The sequence below is a fragment of the Haematobia irritans genome, chromosome 3, assembly GCF_050003625.1.
Source record: "Haematobia irritans isolate KBUSLIRL chromosome 3, ASM5000362v1, whole genome shotgun sequence".
Lineage (NCBI taxonomy): Eukaryota > Metazoa > Arthropoda > Insecta > Diptera > Muscidae > Haematobia > Haematobia irritans.
In genome coordinates, this window is record NC_134399.1 from 116,094,488 (window position 1) to 116,117,080 (window position 22,593).

The 22,593-nt window shown below is 33.2% G+C and overlaps 1 protein-coding gene across 2 annotated transcripts in view; it reads right to left on the minus strand.

The window, feature by feature from the left end:
• The window catches only part of NetA (Netrin-A), a 426,376-nt gene that overhangs the window by 25,199 nt on the left and 378,584 nt on the right, over window positions 1–22,593 (minus strand). Inside the window, exons 3-4 of one of the 2 annotated variants that reach the window (XM_075300108.1) lie at window positions 4,054–4,203; window positions 3,608–3,709 (exon numbers count right to left, since the gene is read on the minus strand). In XM_075300108.1, coding sequence (XP_075156223.1) covers window positions 3,608–3,709; window positions 4,054–4,203 — 252 coding nt within the window. Of the gene's footprint in view, window positions 1–3,603; window positions 3,710–4,053; window positions 4,204–22,593 lie in introns of both variants that reach the window. The other variant, XM_075300109.1, reaches the window with a different exon arrangement.

Sequence of the window (22,593 nt, forward strand, 5' to 3'; positions counted from 1 at the left end):
TATACATATATTGGGTGAATACAAAAATGCTTACATTGGAAAAAAATATTGTCGTTAGGCCAAAGATTTCATGTCCTTATATTATGAATGCGAATTTTGCTTAGCATAGATGATGCATTTCTTAATATTATGTTTTTCTCTAAACATGACACAATGTAGTCCGATATTATAAACTAAACAAGTATATACGGCCGTAAGTTCGGCCAGGCCGAAGGTTATGTACCCTGCACCATGGATTGCGTAGAAACTTCTTCTAAACACTGCCATCAACAACCGAATTACTTGAGTTGCGGTAACGCTTGCCGATGACAAGGTATCTTGAAACCTGCTAACCCCGTCTTCTAAATTGTAAGTAAATCCATACGTGGTATATATTAAATCATATAGAAATAAAATTTTAACAAAACTTTCCATAGAAATAAAATTTTAACAAAATTTTCTATAGAAATAAAATTTTCACAAAATTTTCTATAGAAATAATATTTTGACAAAATTTTCTAAAGAAATAAAATTTTGACAAAATTTTCTATAGAAAAGAAATTTTAACAAAATTTTCTATAGAAATAAAATTTTAACACCATTCTATAGAAATAAAATATTGACAAAATTTTCTATAGAAATAAAATGTTGACAAAATTTTCTACAGAAATAAAATTTTGGTAGATCATTTTTGGCTCGAGTGGCAACCATGATTATGAACCGATATGGACCAATTTTTGTGTGATTGGAGATCGGCTATATATAACTATAGACTGATATGGACCAATTTTGGTATGGTTGTTAGCGGCCATATACTAACACCATGCTCCCAATTTCAATCGGATCGGATAAAATTTGCTTCTCTTTGAGGCTCCGCAATCCAAATCTGGGGATCTATAGAAATAAAATATTGACAAAATTTTCTATAGAAATAAAATGTTGACAAAATTTTCTACAGAAATAAAATTTTGGTAGATAATTTTTGGCTCGAGTGGCAACCATGATTATGAACCGATATGGACCAATTTTTGTGTGATTGGAGATCGGCTATATATAACTATAGACCGATATGGACCAATTTTAGCATGGTTGTTAGAGACCATATATCAACATCATGTACCAAATTTCAGCCGGATCGGATGAAATTTGTTTCTCTTTGAGGCTCCGCAAGCCAAATCTGGGGATTGGTTTATATGGGGGCTGTATATAATTATGGAGCGATGTGGACCAACTTTTGCATGGTTGTTAGAAACAATATACCAAAACCATGTACCAAATTTCAGCCGGATCGGGTGAAATTTGTTTCTCTTTGAGGCTCGGCAAGCCAAATCTGGGGATCGGTTTATATGGGGGCTATATATAATTATGGAGCGATGTGGACCAACTTTTGCATGGTTGTTAGAGACCATATACCAAAACCATGTGCCAAATTTCAGCCGGATCGGGTGAAATTTGTTTCTCTTTGAGGCTCGGCAAGCCAAATCTGGCGATCGGTTTATACGGGGGCTATATATAGTTATGGACCGATGTGGACCAATTTTTGAATGGTTATTAGAGACCATATACCAACATGTACCAAATTTCAGCAAGATCGGATTATATGGGGGCTATACGTAAAAGTGGACCGATATGGCCCATTTGCAATAAAATCCGACCTACACTAATAACAACTACTTGTGCGAAGTTATATCTCTGATTGTGGATGGGAATTTTCCCCTGACTGCTAGAGCCACATCAACTGCGTATGCCACCACTTTTATTTTTTCTTTTTCTAGGGAAACCAGAAGGTTGTTTATAACAACATTCCAAAGAAGAGGTGAAAGAACTCTTGGGAAGTGCCTCTGTTCACATATCCTTGTATGTTTGCTTGTCCTGGTGTGGCTGAAATACGTCTCTTCATTAGAAGTTAGTCAGTCAGTCCATTTAATATCGAGCTCGGATGGACGTTATTGAATGCCCTTTCGATGTCTAGAAACGCCACGATTGTGTATGCATTGACAGATAGTGAGCTTTCAATAAAGCAATGCGGTCTCAGTAGACCTGCCCTTCGAGTATGTATGCTATCGTTTCGAGAGCAAACTTGAATCGACGCTAGTTCTAAGATAAATAGCTATCATCCTCTCCAGAATCTTAAGTAGGAATGACGATAAGCTGATTGGCCGGAAATCCTTCGCACTTTAGTGAGAGGCTTTTCCCGCTTTGGGTATGAAAATGACTTTTGTTTCTCTCCACTTTCCTGGAATATATTCTAAGTTGATACATCCTGTATATATCGCCGAAAACCAAGGGATAATCCTGTCAGTCACTGCTTGTAACTCCGCTGGAATAATTGCATTAGGTCCGGCGGATTTGTTTTTTGCCACTGAGGCAAACGATCAAAGATCCCTTTTGGAAGATGGCAGTTCATCCGGCGATCTTTCCAGCTTTAAGAATTCCTTGCGCCCATTTTAAGGAATTGCTTTGCTTAGTCGACAACGTGCTTGGGTCGACTGATCCTAATTTCTTAAGGAAAACGATCTTTGATCCCTTTTGGAAGATGGCAGTTCATCTGGCGATGTTTCCCTCTTTCCAGTTTAAGAATTCCTTGCGCCCATTTTAAGGAATTGCTTTGCTTAGTCGACAACGTGCTTGGGTCGACTGATCCTAATTTCTTAAGGCAAGACATTTCTGAGTCCCTTAAATCTCTTTGAGGGATTACCTCCTTTTGTTGTCGTTGCCTTAGGGAAGGTTAGACTTGTAAAGTATCGCAAACTGTCGACCCGACTACAGGTCCACTAATTGGGCCTAACTCTTGGTCATTGCCCAAATTTATAACTTCAGTCAATACCAGTGGGCCTTGAAGTTAGCAATCCAGTGAATGAATTTCGCACACTTGAAATTCGTAATAAGTACTTATTACGATGAAATAATCCGCTTTTAAAAACACGACCGTTCAGTTCGACGGTTAAATGACGACATTTTACTAACGTACACAAACAATTATTAGAGTAAGCGAAACTTTCTAAAAATATAATAATTCCATGAACTAAATGAAATGGGAGAAATAGTGGGTTCAGTTTGTTTTTGAGTGTATTATTTGCTTTAAGATTCACATTACTTCCAACAAAAATTAGACCTCAAGTGGCCATAAGAAGACTCCAGACTTAGTTAGTTATTGCATAGAAAAAGAAACCACGCTAATGAATCTTCAATTCTACCTCTATAAAATCTACTTGACTTCAAATTATAAGAAATAAAACACAACCACACTCTAAAAGAGGGGAAGTCAAACTCTTTGCAAATAATAATTAATTGAAATAAAATCATAAAGAACTGTTGAACAAATGTCTATGTATGACTGAGTGTGAAGGCATTTTTGTTAACTCTCTGTGCAATGGAGTTGCTGTAATGACTAAGGGATTTGTGTAAATCTTCTACACTTGTAATGTCAATCATCGACATCACAGGGTATGCATATTGCAATTCAGTGAGAGTGAGTATATAGTATGTGTGAGTAAGTAAGAGAACATCTAGAGTGTTGATGAGTTGTGTGTTTGCAAAAGCTTTACAGTGTTTTTGTTTTGGATGTGTTAACTGGAGTACACAACAACAAAATGAAATAATAATGAAAAAAGCAACACTTACTTACCCCTCCCACCTTCCGTACGGTAAGGTGATGCCGGGTCATGGGGATTAGGTTCAGGAGCTGTATTCTGGGTATCCAACATATTGCTAATGCGTGGTGGAATTTCTGTTAAAGGGAAGAGACGCAAAAAACAACAAAAATGGGGGAAATATCGTTAGCAAAGGCCTTAATGAGTTACATACGTGAGAGTAATTAGTAGAAATTATGAATGAATAATTTTTTGTTAATATTACCAGTCACCAGCGGCATCAACCCATTCGCCTAATCATAGACAATTTCATTCTTCTTATTTGTATGTGTGTGTGTGTTTTTTTATCGTTTTGGTTTTTATGAATGAATGAATTTCAGACTTCATAATTTAGATCAGGGGTTGTAGCCGCTTTATAATTCCAAGACTGTTTTTCTGTTTTTCTTTATTTCTTTTATGTGATTCTTTAACAAATACTCACTTATACATGGTGCAATATGGGAACGACTTTGTTGATATCCTCGAGCACAACGATTACAGGTGAGACCGGTAACACCATCCTTGCAAGGACATTGACCGGATGTATGATTACATGTTTTACCCGTTGAACCAATGGGATGACATTCGCAGGCTGAAAATAAATTAGAAATATATGGGGGGAAATATTAGAACATATTAATTATGGGATAAATATAAAAAAAATAAAAAATAATAATAAATAATAAACGGAAAAATTCTAATTTAATCATGTATTTAATTGATCTAATTATATCTTTAATTAAATTGGTTTCAATCACAAGTAATCTAATATTAATTAATGATTTATTTAAAAATTGAAAATACATATGAAAAAAACAAAAAAAACAAACTTCACTTAATTTTTTAACACATTTCCCGCCATTGTACTCGATTACACGGATGAAAAAGACTGTTTCTCATATGTTTGGCTATAAACATTATATGTTGGGAACACAAATTTTTAAACACAATATTTTTGAGTGCAAGCATATAATGTTCATAAAATAGCATAACATGTTTGGGACATATATGTTAATATGTTAGAACATATTATGTTTGGGACATAAAATGTTTTTAAATATAGTATGCTTGGATGCAAACATATATTAATTTAGAAATAGCCTATAAACATATATGTGTTTAGTAGCTTGGAGCGCTATTTAACAGGGAGCGATATTGAATTAAGTTGGTGGTTGTTGCTTGTTATTACAAAATTAACATTTTATTTTTCCTTGGGCAATTGATCAGCTACTTCTTTGATCCTTACAAACTGTGTGGTCCGCTGTTCGAATCCCCGTCCGGCAAAAGGTAAAATTAAAATAAAAAAAATCATACAATTGAATAATTTTTTCTACAATGTTTGTATTACAGAAAAAGGTGCTAAGAACTAAAAAATCTCGTGGAAGTGAGAAAGATGTGGGGGAATATACAATTGGACAGAAACAAAATTTTGAGCATTCAGGTCGAAAACCTATGTTGTTAGCACCTATATTACCTGTTTATTTTCATAATTCATTATGATTGTAAATATATAAATAAATAAATAAAATTTTGAGAATTTTTTTAAGCATATAATAATTTTGGGTGCAAAATGCTTCCAAACATATTATATGTTCATATAATAACATATTGTTTTTTGGAAGACAACATTATTGAATTTGGATGCAAAAATACAAAATGTTTGGAACTTAGACTACCCAAACAGATATTGTTTAGACCAATATGCTTTCAAACATATTATATATTGGAAGAGATCAAACATATAAATGTTTGGGCAATACCCAAAAATGTATATGCTTGAAGCAAAATATGTTTGGGAGTATATGTTACAGAAGCGATTTATTGTGAGCGTGTAGGTACAGAAAATTGGCAACATTTAAAATTGTTTATAAATTTTCTATAGAAATAAAATTTTGGTAGATTATTTTTGGCGATATGAACCAATTTTTATGTAATTGGCGATCGGATATATATAATTTTGGACCGATATGGACCAATGTTTGCATGGCTGTTAGCGGCCATATACTAGCGCAATGTACCAAATTTCAACCGGATTGGATGAATTTTGCTCCTTCAAGAGGTTCCGGAGTTCAAATCCGGGGATCGATTTATATGGGGTCTATATATAATTATGGACCGATATGGATCAATTTTTGCATGGTTGCTAGAGACCACATATCGCGAAAATCCGAGCTACTCGCACGCAAAGCTGGCAAAATCGCTAAAAGTTGCCAAATCAATTGTTACAAATGTAATTAAAGTGTTTGGGGAACGTTTGTCGACAGCCAGGAAGTCTGGATCGGGGGGAAATCGAAAACCGGAAGCCGCTGAGACGACAAAGAGAGTTGCCGGTAGTTTCAAGCGAAAACCTAACCTCTCTCTCCGAGATGCCGCAAATAAGCTGGGTGTATCGTCTACAACCGTGCATCGAGCCAAAAAACGAGCCGGACTATCGACTTACAAGAAGGTAGTGACTCCAAATCGCGATGATAAACAAAATACGACGGCCAAAGCGCGATCCCGGAGGCTGTACACGACGATGCTGACGAAGTTTGACTGCGTGGTAATGGACGACGAAACCTACGTCAAAGCCGACTACAAGCAGCTTCCGGGACAGGAGTTTTATACGGCAAAAGGAAGGGGAAAGGTAGCAGATATTTTCAAGCACATAAAACTGCCAAAGTTCGCAAAGAAATATCTGGTTTGGCAAGCCATCTGTACCTGTGGCTTGAAAAGCAGCATTTTCATAGCTTCCATGACTGTCAACCAAGAAATTTACGTGAAAGAGTGTTTGAATAAACGTCTGCTGCCTTTCCTGAAGAAACAAGGTTGTTCCGTACTGTTTTGGCCGGATTTGGCATCTTGCCATTACGGTAAAAAGGCCATGGAGTGGTACGCCGCCAACAACGTGCAGGTGGTTCCCAAGGACAAGAATCCTCCCAACACGCCAGAGCTCCGCCCAATTGAGAAATACTGGGCTATTGTCAAGCGGAACCTAAAGAAGACCAAAAAAACTGCTAAGGACGAGCAGCAGTTCAAGGCAAACTGGCTTTCTGCGGCGAAGAAGGTGGACAAGGTGGCTGTACAAAATCTGATGGCAGGTGTCAAGCGTGAGGCCCGGCAATTCGGATTTGGAAAAGCGAAAGCCTAACTGAATATTTTTCCTGCATTTTTTATACTAATTGAACTTGAAAAAGAAATTTAATTTGATTTTTTAAATAAACGATTTCACCGATTTACACGCGTTTTCCCTTGACCAAATTTTGATCGTATCACCCTTTACTACTAAATATTTTTTGTGTCACATATGAAAGCTGTATGAGCAAGCGTCTTTCGTTTAAATTAGCTCGAAAAGAGCCTATTTTTTAGAGCCGCTCATTCATTTTGGCACTTTATTCATAAGGCTCCGAGAGCAAGAGCTAAAAATCTGAGCAGTGCCGAGCCGGAGCTTCGGAGCCATTTCGAACACTAATTATTGTACCCTTCGAAATATTCTGTGAAGGATATGGTTGACAATAAAAGTACATTTTCGAATCACTATACAGAATTAGAGATGATGGTTTGTTCTATATTTCAAATTTATTTTATCTTTTGTTTCAAGTATAGAACTTATTACAATTTTCGTATACGACCAATTACGGATGCAGTAACAAGACCAACATTGTTTGGTTTGCCTTTCATATTAAATGACCATGGGCCGGCTGGCAAAAATGGGGGATATTTGTCATCGTCAAGCGTATAATTCCTTACATAATAGAGTTTATTCTAAAAGAACCAATAAAAAAAAGCAAATGACAATCCTGACAAATCCAACATTTCTTTGGTGGTTAGCTCACCTTAAGTAGAGGACATTTCTTTGGGAAATTCGAATTTCGTAAGAATTCCTTCATGAAAATGGACAGAAAAACATTCTTAATTCCCTCTTCTAAAAGGCGACAAGCTTCCAATTTCATTTGTAATACAACCCTACTACGACCTCTTTTGGTAGGGATAGAAACTGAAACTTCTCCAGGTACCTCTATGATGTCTTCGCTGGATAGCAAATACGCACTAGAGATTTTACGGTTTATTGTACTCGCATTGACATGCTTGATGAATGTTACATCTTTGGATATGTTATAGACAATATTTAGCACTTCAATGGTATAATCACGCTGTATTAAGGATAAAATTTCGATTTTTAATTTTAATAAGAAATAAAAAAAACAATTGCACTGGCGACATACCTTGGCGTGTACAAAAATGAAGGTGGAAATAAATAGAAATCCGCATATAGGAACGATTTTAGAAAACATTTTTTTTGGGATAGATTCGAACAGCGAGTTTGCGATTAACTAGGGCATTTTTGGCCCTGATAGCCAGTTTTTATATAAACGAAGGTCAATGAATACAATAATTAACACAAATTTCTTAATTGTCCATTTGTTGTATGTGTTTCAGTTCAAATTGTTGATTGTTCCCATTGGATCTTATATCTAACGCGAATAGAAATGATCTAACATTTTATTATAAATGCTTTAAAACTGCCACAAATTGAAGATCGTAATCACAATTAAAAAATAAATAAATAAAAAAAAAAAAACAAATGAAAGGCATTTAAAAAAATGTTACTGAAAAAAAGTATTAACCTAATATGAAAGCATTTCCAAACTACATTTTAGGACATTCAATTAAGAACAAATTTCATGAGATCACAAAAAAAAATTGTTTTGCATAAAAAAATATTCGATTAAAAATTGATTTCATTAGCAAATTTCAATTAATTGTTTAATTAAAAAAAGGTAACGATCTTCAATAACTTTCTGAATTGGCTTAGCGTTTTTGGTTTGATTAACAGTTGATTGTTTGAAATAAATTTTAATTAAAAATTAAAAAAAGTGTTCAGGCTCGGCTACCAGTAGATTATTATGCTATGTTTCAAGTAAAAAACATCTTTAAAATAAAGTGTTGAAAAAAATGTCATATTTTTTTAACGATTTTTTGCTTTGTAGTCAAGTTGCAAAAAGACAACCAATTTAAAGACAATTTCATTAATTTTAAATTTAATTTTCTTAATTATTAAAGTCAAGTTGGCCTTACCCTAAAAAATTTTTCTTTCATGTTACGATACCCATTTTTAAGTAAACTCAATTATAAGGACAATACGACTTCATTGAAAAGTTTATCGGCCTTTGGACAAGGAAAAAAAGAAATAAAATTTTTATAAAATTTTCTATAGAAATAAAATTTTGATAAAATTTTCTATAGAAATAAAATTTTGATAAAATTTTCAATAGAAATAAAATTTTGATAAAATTTTCTATAGAAATAAAATTTTGACAAAATTTTCTATAGAAATAAAATTTTGATAAAATTTTCTATAGAAATAACATTTTCTATAGAAATAAAATTTTGACAAAATTTTCTATAGAAATAAAATTTTGATAAAATTTTCTATAGAAATAAAATTTTGATAAAATTTTCTATAGAAATAAAATTTTGATAAAATTTTCTATAGAAATAACATTTTGACAAAATTTTCTATAGAAATAAAATTTTGACAAAATTTTCTATAGAAATAAAATTTTCATAAAATTTTCTATAGAAATAAAATGTTGATAAAATTTTCTATAGAAATAAAATTTTTAAAAAATTTTCTATAGAAATAAAATTTTTAAAAAATTTTCTATAGAAATAAAATTTTGATAAAATTTTCTATAGAAATAAAATTTTGATAAAATTTTTTATAGAAATAAAATGATGACAAAATTTTCTATAGAAATAAAATTTTGATAAAATTTTCTATAGAAATAAAATTTTGACAAAATTTTCTATAGAAATAAAATTTTGATAAAATTTTCTATAGAAATAAAATTTTGATAAAATTTTCTATATAAATAAAATTTTTAAAAAATTTTCTATAGAAATAAAATTTTGATAAAATTTTCTATAGAAATAAAATTTTGATAAAATTTTCTATAGAAATAAAATTTTGATAAAATTTTCTATAGAAATAAAATTTTGACAAAATTTTTAAAACAGACAAAAACAAAATTATCCCGCCAAATATAGACAAAACATTACAAAAGCACACATATAACTTTCATATAAAAATCTTAAAACTTTTGATTGAGTACAAACACAAACAAATACACGAAACCCAACAAAACAATAATTGCGCGCAAACTCAATTAGCTGAGCTTCTCACACAAGAAGATCTCAATCTATACTTGGACAGTGAAAGAATTCTATACAAGAGCAGAGCACAGAAGAACAAAGCCACTCACATCAAAAAGTTACAAGTACTCAAACAACAACAAAATAAACAACTTAACATCAAAACTAACAACGATTGGTTTGTGAATAAGACAGATAAAGATATACCGAGAGAAGTGCAATGGATACTCTCACTAGGCCCCAAACACGCTCTCCCGCACACCAACACACAATTTCCACTATTGCAAGCGATTGCAGAAGGAGAGGATTGCATACAGACGATTGAGAGCAGAGAGAGACAGGAGATGGCGAGAACTAAACTTACAACATTAATAGACGATCATTTGCGTAAACCGAAACTGAGCATGAGAGACAGATATACAGCAAATACAGTGGTACAAACAAGAAAATATTTAAAGGACAATGACGACATTCTGATTCTAACTAGTGACAAAGGTGGAAAAACAGTGGCAATGGACAAAATGGAATACAATTTAAAGATGAAAGAGATTGTACACGATATGTGTACGTACAAACGATTAAAAGTGGATCCTACTTCAAGACTCCAGACAAAGAATAATAAATTAGTGGATAAACTGTTTAACCTTAATATTATTAGTATGCAAGAAAAAAACAAATTGACAAGCAGGACCGCAATAGCGCCAAGGATTTACGGTCTACCAAAAATACACAAGGAGGGCACACCATTACGACCTATTTGTTCGTCAGTAAACTCACCTTCGTATAATCTATGCAAATACATAGTAAACATATTAAAGAATATTACAGAAGACTCAAAATACAATGTAAAAGACTCGATAGCCTTTAAGTCTAAAGTGAATGACATGCCAATACAAGATGACGAAGTTCTAATCTCCTTTGACGTTGTATCCCTGTTTCCAAGTATACCCATAAACTTGGCGATTCAGACGATTGAAAGAAAATGGACAAAAATTGAGCAATATACAGAAATACCAAAGGACATATTCAAAGATTTAATAATATTTTGCATTAAGGATACACGATATTTCAAATTTGAGGACAGAGTTTATGAGCAACTAAAAGGCATGCCCATGGGATCCCCCGCTTCACCAATCATAGCGGACATCATTATGGAGGAACTTTTGGACGACGTATTTAAGAAGACAACCAAGCCTCGTGTAGTAACTAAGTATGTAGATGACATATTCGCCATTATAAAAAGATCAGACGTCGAAGAAACTCTTAACGCTTTAAATTCTTACAACCGACAAATCCAATTCACGAAGGAAGAGGAGCTGGACCAAAAGTTGCCATATCTTGACACAATAGTTCATAGACAAGGTAACCAACTAAAATTAAACTGGTATCAAAAACCAACAGCTTCTGGACGTCTACTTAACTTTTATTCCAATCATAACAAACGTATCATAATTAACACTGCGACTAACTTCATCAGAAGAGTACTCAGCATTAGTGATCCTGGATTTCACTTGGAAAATGAAGAGAAAATTAGAAAGATACTTACCAATAATGACTTCCCAAAAAGAACAATTCAGAATCTAATAAATAAGGTAAAATCGAAACAGATGAACAACAAAAATGAGAGTAACGAAAAAGTTATGAAAATTTACAAGCCAGTGACTTATATAGCTGGCTTTTCGGAGCGACTGTGTAAGTCTGATATATACGACAAAGATAAATATCAGCTCGCGTTAAAGACTACCAAAACAGTAAAGGGACTATTTAGCAAAACTAAAACCAAAATTAAAAATGACGATAAAAGCAATATAATATATAAGATTAAATGTAAAGGTGACAAATCTAATTTATGTCAAAAGACATATATTGGCACTACAATGACAAAACTCAAAACCAGACTATCTTCTCACAAATCTGACATTAAAGCCAATGACAAACCCATGGAGCAGAAAACAGCACTCGCGGCCCACTGTGCGCAGACTGGTCACAAGCCAAACTTTGAAGGGGTAGAAATTTTAGACCACGAAAACAATTACAGACGCAGATTTACTCTTGAGATGCTACACATTATCAACACTCCACCTGACGAGAGAATGAATTACAAGAAAGACATTGAGAGCTGCGCTCGAATATATAGACATACAATACAAAAGCACAATAGAAAGTTAAATTCAGTGTAAAACAGAGTGTGAAGCTGTGTACACCAGAACAAATGTAAATTATAATAGTTTAATAATTTATTGTTTGGTTTTGTTTGTTAGTGATTTTTGTAATTAAATTTAAAAACAATTTTCTGTTTTTTGTTTCACTTCAGCCTTGAAAACGGTTTTGACGAAGTCAACCGAAATATTGGAAATAAAAATAAAAGAAAAACATCATATCTACGTTTTTTAATCGACCTATAGCCGAAACTATGAAAAATAATTCTTAAAGATAAATAAAAAGGTCAACGATAATTATCCAGAAATTTTCTATAGAAATAAAATTTTGATAAAATTTTCTATAGAAATAAAATTTTGATAAAATTTTCTATAGAAATAAAATTTTGATAAAATTTTCTATAGAAATAACATTTTGACAAAATTTTCTATAGAAATAAAATTTTGACAAAATTTTCTATAGAAATAAAATTTTCATAAAATTTTCTATAGAAATAAAATGTTGATAAAATTTTCTATAGAAATAAAATTTTTAAAAAATTTTCTATAGAAATAAAATTTTTAAAAAATTTTCTATAGAAATAAAATTTTGATAAAATTTTCTATAGAAATAAAATTTTGATAAAATTTTTTATAGAAATAAAATGATGACAAAATTTTCTATAGAAATAAAATTTTGATAAAATTTTCTATAGAAATAAAATTTTGACAAAATTTTCTATAGAAATAAAATTTTGATAAAATTTTCTATAGAAATAAAATTTTGATAAAATTTTCTATATAAATAAAATTTTTAAAAAATTTTCTATAGAAATAAAATTTTGATAAAATTTTCTATAGAAATAAAATTTTGATAAAATTTTCTATAGAAATAAAATTTTGATAAAATTTTCTATAGAAATAAAATTTTGATAAAATTTTCAATAGAAATAAAATTTTGATAAAATTTTCTATAGAAATAAAATTTTGATAAAATTTTCTATAGAAATAAAATTTTGACAAAATTTTCTATAGAAATAAAATCTTGATAAAATTTTCTACAGAAATAAAATTTTGATAAAATTTTCTATAAAAATAAAATTTTTAAAAAATTTTCTATAGAAATAAAATTTTAATAAAATTTTCTATAGAAATAAAATTTTGATAAAATTTTTTATAGAAATAAAATTTTGATAAAATTTTCTATAGAAATAAAATGATGACAAAATTTTCTATAGAAATAAAATTTTAACATCATTGGTCATCGGCTGCATACTATAGACCGATATGAACCAATTTTTGCATGACTGCTAGCGGCCATGTACCATGTACTAGCGCAATGTACCAAATTTCAACCGAATCGGATGAATTTTGCTCCTCCTTCCGGAGTGCAAATCTGGGGATCGATTTATATGGGGGCTATATATAATTATGGACCGATATGGACCAATTTTTGCATGGTTATTAAATAGTCACCATATACTAACACCACGTACCACATTTCAACCGGATGAAATTTGCTCTTCCAAGAGGTTTCGGAGCTCAAATCTGGGGATCGGTTTATCAAGTGGTCCCGTAGTTCAAATCTGGGGATCGATTTATATATATATATATATATATATATATATATATATATATATATATATATATATATATATATATATATATATATATATATATATATATATATATATATATATATATATATATATATATATATATAATTATGGACCGATATGGACCAATTTTTGCATGGTATTTGTCACCATATACTAACACCACGTACCACATTTCAACCGGATCGGATGAAATTTGCTCTTCCAACAGGCTCCGAAGCTCAAATCTGGGGATCGGTTTATATGGGGGCTATTTATAATTATGAACCGATATGGACCAATTATTGCATGGTTATTAGTCACCATATGCTAACACCACGTACCACATTTCAACCGGATCGGATGAAATTTGCTCTTCCAAGAGGCTCCGGAGCTCAAATCTGGGGATCGGTGTGTATGGGGTCTATATATAATTATGGACCGATATGGACCAATTTTTGCATAGTTGTTAGAGACCATATACTAACACCATGTACCAAATTTCAGCCGGATCGGATGAAATTTGTTTCTCTTAGAGCAATCGCAAGCCAAATTTGGGGGTCCGTTTATATGGGGGCTATACGTAAAAGTGGACCGATATGGACAAATTTTTGCATGGTTGTTAGAGACCATATACTAACACCACGTACCACATTTCAACCGGATGAAATTTGCTCTTCCAAGAGGCTCCGGAGCTCAAATCTAGGGATCGGTTTATCAAGAGGTTCCGTAGTTCAAATCTGGGGATCGGTTTATATGGGGGCTATATATAATTATGGACCAATATGGACCAATTTTTGCATGGTTATTAGTCACCATATACTAACACCACGTACCAAATTTCAACCGGATCGGATGAAATTTGCTCTTCCAAGAGGCTCCGGAGCTCAAATCTGGGGATCGGTGTATATGGGTTCTATATATAATTATGGACCTATATGAACCAATTTTTTCACAGTTGTTAGAGACCATATACTAACACCATGTACCAAATTTCAACCGGATCGGATGAATGTTGCTCCTCCAAGAGGATCCGGAGGTCAAACCTGGGGATCGGTTTATATGGAGTCTATATATATCGGGGCTCTTTGGCTCAAGAGCAAATTTTATTGTGTTTGAAAAGCAATCGGCTAGTTGCGACTGATTGAAACAATTTCAATTCATTTAATTTCGTTGTTGAAAAAAAAAATTTCTGTGTACGTATTTTATTTAAATATAATAAAATCAAATAAAAACATAACAATTGTCTATGGTTTTCAGAACTGTTTTCTTTATTGTTTTTGGAAACGAAAACAAATCGGATAGTTGTGACCGATCTGGCCATAGTGCCCAAGTTTTAGAGGTTTCACTATATCCTTCAATATTTCCCATTATCATGAACCTGCGATTGATTTAGTATTTGCAACACACACACATAAATAATATGACCCCATTAAGAGTTTAAAAATCCAAATAGCAATGTCACTATCATTATTAAGATAATTTTCAAAAACCAAAAGTCAGACAATGAAAATTCCGAACAAAAAAACTAAAGCAGCGTAAAAACTTCACACTTTCATTGGCAATTAGCTTTATAGCCCTCAGGCGGAACATTAACAGAATGCAATGGGGGAATTTGTAAAGCAAAAACCTAAGGCGAATACTTGCCACTCAATTTGGCTACTGAATACACAGTAGCTATAGAAAAGACAAAATACAATTGTCTGGCCAAGAAGTCCATGGAACAACTACCAGGCAAAAAAACGTTCTGACCCTAAGATTACAGAACACAGTTACAGTAAAATGAAATGCATCACTGATTCCCATGCAGGTTTTTCACTTTTATTGTTACAGAACCAGACATTTCATATGCACTAAGAAAGTTTCTCGTATAGGTGTACGCATGTCATCGTACTAAATCCTCTTGTTTTGAGACACGGACCCCTATTGAAGATGAAAGACATAATTTTTTGGCCAAATGTCAAAAAAAAGAGGAAGAAAAAACAGAAAACGACGATTTGCATAAAATCTTATAGCCAAATGGTTTTGGCTTAATTTGTAATGGCATATAGATGGGAAATGGACGAACGAAAGATGAATGGACAAGTTTTCAAGTGTTCCACAACAACAATGGTATCAACAGCAATTAAGATCTACATTAAGATAGTTTTGCAAAGAGGCTGTTTTCATTGTTCTACCAGCCAATGAATGAACTCTAATATGAACTAGAATACAGAGTTTTTGCGTGCGAATGGCAGTGACCAATATTGAGGAAATGATTGCCATAATGGATTAGAATTTTAAATATTGTAAAGTATTGAAGTAATTGACGACACAGCTCTCAAATAATCTTTAAGTTTTTACTTAAAAAAATTCTGATGTTATTAACTCATTTGATTTAAAATGGTTTAGTTTTATTTAATTCAAATTAATGCCTAATGGCAACATAAACAGCTTTAGGTCCAAACGTATGATTCTTGATTCTTAGATTGGTGATATTTATAAAATGGTGTTCAAAATTTTAAGACCCTAGGTGAGCACAAACCCTCTAAAATGGATTACATCGGCTTTGCGAAAATTTCAAAACTAAAATCGAATCGAAAATCAATCCTTTTTTGTTCCGCATTTGTGGCCTTTTGTGTGGCATTTGATGCCTTGTAGCAAATAATTGCATGTCAGAATTTCAGTTTGTCTTCGATTTTGATTTATACTTGTTTCTTAACTTTTATTTGAAAAATACTTAGTTATTGAAGAATTTTTAAGAAATGTAAAATGTTGACATTTTTTATTTTGGAAATTTCACAATTTTGGTGGTATCAAAGAAAAAAATTAAATAAAAAAAAATATAAATTTTTGGAAAAGTAAAGTAATTAAAAGTTAACAGCAAATATAAAACCAAATCGTAGACAGTCCTGAAATTCAGTCTGCCAAGATCACTAAAAAGTAACAATTTTGACATTTGTTTATAAATTTATAAATTTTATAGTTATAAACCGAGAATAAAAATATAGCTAACGAAATTCCTTTGTACTTTGTTTTTATAAATTAAATTAAAATTATTTTAAAAATATTTTTAAACAAATTTGGCAGATTTTTATTTTTTACCTTTTTGGCAAAACATGCAAAAATTGGCAACACTTTAAATTGCTATTTTTTTGTTTAGCAAAAAAAGAAAAAAAACCAAAGCACCTCAAATATTTACACAATTTTTTTTTACACCATCCACGTAATTATCCACCTTTTTCGACTAAAAAAACTTAAAATTCAAATATTTTTGTACAACAAATAAAACAGAATTTTATTTTCGTATTCGAAACTAGGTATACAGAAAAAATTTTCACCACTATATGTCCAATTAAAATTTTAATTGAATTTTTAAAAATATTCAATTAACAATTTACAATTTTTTTTTAATTAAAACAAAAATCAATCACAGAAATTAGTAGTATCAATGAATTAATTTTTTAATTGGCTTCGGTGATTGATACATACAAAAAAGAAATTCCTGATTCAACCACGAAATTAATTGAACCAATTAATGATCAATTAAAAAATTAATTGAAAGTCAATTAAAAAATGAATTGTTCCAATTAAAAAATTAATTGATACTATTAATTTTTGTGGTTGATTGTTGTTTCAATTAAAAAGTTAATTGATACTATTAATGTTTGTGATTGATTTTTGTTAAGACTAAGACTTTAATTAGAACAAGTATATACGGCCAGGTCGAATCTTATGCACCCTCCACCATGGATTGCATAGAAACTTGTACTAAAGAGTGTCATCCACAATCGAATTATTTGGGTTGCGGTAACACTTGCCGATGGTATCTTAAGATTTCTTAACACCGTGTTCTCAATTGTAAGTTAGTCCATACGGGGTATATATTAAACAAAAAAAGGCCGATTAAATATGTAAATAATTCAGTTTGACAAAATTTTCTATAGAAATAGAAGTTTGACAAAAATTTTCTATAAAAATAAAATCTTGACAAAATTTTGTATAGTAATAAAATTTTGACAAAATTTTCTATAGTAATAAAATTTTGACAAAATTTTCTATAGAAATAAAATTTTGGTAGATTATTTTTGGGGATTGGCTTTATATAACTATAGACCGATATGGACGAATTTTGGCATGTTTGTTAGCGGCCATATACAAGAGCGATATATATCAAATTTCACCACGTACGGATGAATTTTGCTCCTCCAATAGCTCCGGAGGTCAAATCTGGGGATCGGTTATATGGGAGCCACCGTGGAGCAATGGTTAGCATGCCCGCCTTGAATACACAAGGTCGTGGGTTCGATTCCTGCTACGACCGAACACCAAAAAGTTTTTCAGCGGTGGATTATCCCACCTCAGTAATGCTGGTGACATTTCTGAGGGTTCAAAGCTTCTCTAATATGGAACGCAGTTCGGACTCGGCTATAAAATGACAAGGACATTGAGCTTAACATGAAATCGGGCAGCACTCAGTGATAAGAGATAAGTTCACCACTGTGGTATCACAATGGACTGAATAATCTAAGTTAGCCTGATACATCGGGCTGCCACATAACCTAACCTAACCTAACCTATGGGGGATATATATAATTATGGACCGATTTGGACCAATTTGGTTGTGAGATACCATATACTAACACCATGTACCAAATTTTAATCGGATCGGATGAATTTTGCTCCTCCAAGTGGCTCCGCAATCCAAATCTGAGCGTCGGTTTATATGGGGGCTATACGTAAAAGTGGACCGATATGGCCCATTTGCAATACCATCCGACCTACATTAATAACAACTACTTGTGCCAAGTTTCAAGTCGATAGCTTGTTTCGTTCGGAAGTTAGCGTGATTTCAACAGACGGACGGACGGACATGCTCAGATCGACTCAGAATTTCACCACGACCCAGAATATATATACTTTATGGGGTCTTAGAGCAATATTTCGATGTGTTACAAACGGAATGACAAAGTTAATATACCCCCATCATATGGTGGAGGGTATAAAAATGTTCGTGAAATTTTTTTTTCTGTGTACTCCCATTTCTGTGATTGAAAACATTTCAATTAAAAACAAGTATATACAGCAGTAAGTTCGGCCGGGCCGAATCTTAAATACCCACCACCATGAACCAAATATTAGGGTTTCCTTTGAAATTTCAGGAGGGCTTGAGGACTTGAGGACACTACCCGAAGATAAATTTAAAGATTTCACCTATGAGGACTATATCAGATTCTGGATTTATAAGAACCATTTTTGTTTGAGGTTTAGAGGAATCATTAACATCTCTTGTAAGTGTGCAAGAAAATTATAAAATAACGTCTTGATTTGAAATCTTAAATCTGTAGAAGTAAAATCTGGAAATTTTACATTGAGTTTCAAGCAATTTTCATGATCAGTGCGCCTCCTACACCCTCAAGAAGTGAAGTCGGTCTATATGGAGGCATTACCAAATGGACCGATAAAAACTTAATCCGATACACGTTTTTGTGAGCCTAAAATACCAGAATATTTACAATTTCAGGCATATCAGATAAAAACTACGGTTTCTAGAAACCCAAGGAGTTAAATCGGGAGATCGTTCTTATGGTGGCTATACTAAAATATGGACCGATACTCACCATTTTCGGCACACCTCTTTGTGACCCGAAAATACCTCTAGATTTCCAATTTCAGGCAAATAGAATAAAAACTTCGGATTCTAGAAGCCCAAGACCCGAAATCGTGAGATCGGTCTATATGGGGGCTATACCAAAATATGGACCGATACTCACAATTTTTGGCACACGTATTTGTGGTCCTACAATACCTCTAGATTTCCAATTTCAGGTGAATTGAATAAAAACTGCGGTTTCTATAAGCCCAAGAAGTAAAATCGGGAGATCGGTCTATATGGGGGCTATACCAAAATATGGACCGATACTCACCATTTTCGGCACACCTCTTTATGGTCCTAAAATACCTCTGGATTTCCAATTTCAGACAAATTGGATAAAAACTACGGTTTCTATAAGCCCAAGACCCGAAATCGGGAGATCGGTCTATATGGGGGCTATACCAAAATATGGACCGATACTCACAATTTTTGGCACACGTATTTGTGGTCCTACAATACCTCTAGATTTCCAATTTCAGGTGAATTGAATAAAAACTGCGGTTTCTATAAGCCCAAGAAGTAAAATCGGGAGATCGGTCTATATGGGGGCTATACCAAAATATGGACCGATACTCACAATTTTTGGCACACGTATTTGTCGTCCTACAATACCTCTAGATTTCCAATTTCAGGTAAATTGAATAAAAACTGCGTTTTCTATAAGCCCAAGAAATAAAATCGGGAGATCGGTCTATATGGGGGCTATACCAAAATATGGACCGATACTCACAATTTTTGACACACGTATTTGTGGTCCTACAATACCTCTAGATTTCCAATTTCAAGTAAATTGAATAAAAACTGCGGTTTCTATAAGCCCAAGAAGTAAAATCGGGAGATCGGTCTATATGGGGGCTATACCAAAACGTGGACCGATACTCACCATTTTTGGCACACGTATTTGTGGTCCTACAATACCTCTAGATTTCCAATTTCATGTGAATTGAATAAAAACTGCGGTTTCTATAAGCCCAAGAAGTAAAATCGGGAGATCGGTCTATATGGGGGCTATACCAAAATATGGACCGATACTCACAATTTTTGGCACACATATTTGTGGTCCTACAATACCTCTAGATTTCCAATTTCAGATAAATTGAATAAAAACTGCGGTTTCTATAAGCCCAAGAAGTAAAATCGGGAGATCGGTCTATATGGGGGCTATACCAAAATATGGACCGATACTCACAATTTCTGGCACACGTATTTGTGGTCCTACAATACCTCTAGATTTCCAATTTCAGGTAAATTGAATAAAAACTGCGTTTTCTATAAGCCCAAGAAGTAAAATCGGGAGATCGGTCTATATGGGGGCTATACCAAAATATGGACCGATACTCACAATTTTTGGCACACGTATTTGTGGTCCTACAATACATCTAGATTTCCAATTTCAAGTAAATTGAATAAAAACTGCGGTTTCTATAAGCCCAAGAAGTAAAATCGGGAGATCGGTCTATATGGGGGCTATACCAAAACGTGGACCGATACTCACCATTTTTGGCACACCTCTTTATGGTCATAAAATACCTCCAGATTTCAAATTTCAGGCAAATTGGATGAAAACTACGATTTCTATAAGCCCAAGACCCCAAATCGGGAGGTCGGTTTATATGGGGACTATATCAAAACCTGGACCGATATAGCCCATCTTCGAACTTGACCTGCCTGCAGACAAAAGACGAGCTTGTGCAAAATTTCAGCACGATTGCTTCATTATTGAAGACTGTAGCGTGATTACAACAGACAGACAGACAGACAGACAGACAGACAGACAGACAGACGGACAGACGGACATCGTTATATCGTCTTAGAATTTCTCCCTGATCAAGAATATATATACTTTATATAGTCGGAAATCGATATTTCGATGTGTTACAAACGGAATGACAAACTTATTATACCCCCGTCACCATTCTATGGTGGTGGGTATAATTAATTGGATAAATTTATTTCGTGATTGAATCCAAAAATAATTTTTTTGTGTGTATCCTAGAATTTTCAAAAGTAAAAATTAGGATAACAATCGCAGCACATAATAAATACATTGAAAAAAATATTGTCGTGAGGTCAAATATTTCATGTCTTTAAAATACGAATGCAAATTTTGCTTAGCATGGAAGACGCATTTCTCTAGTATAAAGTTTTTATACCCACCACCATAGAATGGTGACGGGGGTATAATAAGTTTGTCATTCCGTTTGTAACACATCGAAATATCGATTTCCGACTATATAAAGTATATATATTCTTGATCAGGGAGAAATTCTAAGACGATATAACGATGTCCGTCTGTCCGTCTGTCTGTCTGTCTGTCTGTCTGTCTGTCTGTCTGTCTGTTGTAATCACGCTACAGTCTTCAATAATGAAGCAATCGTGCTGAAATTTTGCACAAGCTCGTCTTTTGTCTGCAGGCAGGTCAAGTTCGAAGATGGGCTATATCGGTCCAGGTTTTGATATAGTCCCCATATAAACCGACCTCCCGATTTGGGGTCTTGGGCTTATAGAAATCGTAGTTTTCATCCAATTTGCCTGAAATTTGAAATCTGGAGGTATTTTATGACCATAAAGAGGTGTGCCAAAAATGGTGAGTATCGGTCCACGTTTTGGTATAGCCCCCATATAGACCGATCTCCCGATTTTACTTCTTGGGCTTATAGAAACCGCAGTTTTTATTCAATTTACTTGAAATTGGAAATCTAGATGTATTGTAGGACCACAAATACGTGTGCCAAAAATTGTGAGTATCGGTCCATATTTTGGTATAGCCCCCATATAGACCGATCTCCCGATTTTACTTCTTGGGCTTATAGAAAACGCAGTTTTTATTCAATTTACCTGAAATTGGAAATCTAGAGGTATTGTAGGACCACAAATACGTGTGCCAGAAATTGTGAGTATCGGTCCATATTTTGGTATAGCCCCCATATAGACCGATCTCCCGATTTTACTTCTTGGGCTTATAGAAACCGCAGTTTTTATTCAATTTATCTGAAATTGGAAATCTAGAGGTATTGTAGGATCACAAATATGTGTGCCAAAAATTGTGAGTATCGGTCCATATTTTGGTATAGCCCCCATATAGACCGATCTCCCGATTTTACTTCTTGGGCTTATAGAAACCGCAGTTTTTATTCAATTCACATGAAATTGGAAATCTAGAGGTATTGTAGGACCACAAATACGTGTGCCAAAAATGGTGAGTATCGGTCCACGTTTTGGTATAGCCCCCATATAGACCGATCTCCCGATTTTACTTCTTGGGCTTATAGAAACCGCAGTTTTTATTCAATTTACTTGAAATTGGAAATCTAGAGGTATTGTAGGACCACAAATACGTGTGTCTAAAATTGTGAGTATCGGTCCATATTTTGGTATAGCCCCCATATAGACCGATCTCCCGATTTTATTTCTTGGGCTTATAGAAAACGCAGTTTTTATTCAATTTACCTGAAATTGGAAATCTAGAGGTATTGTAG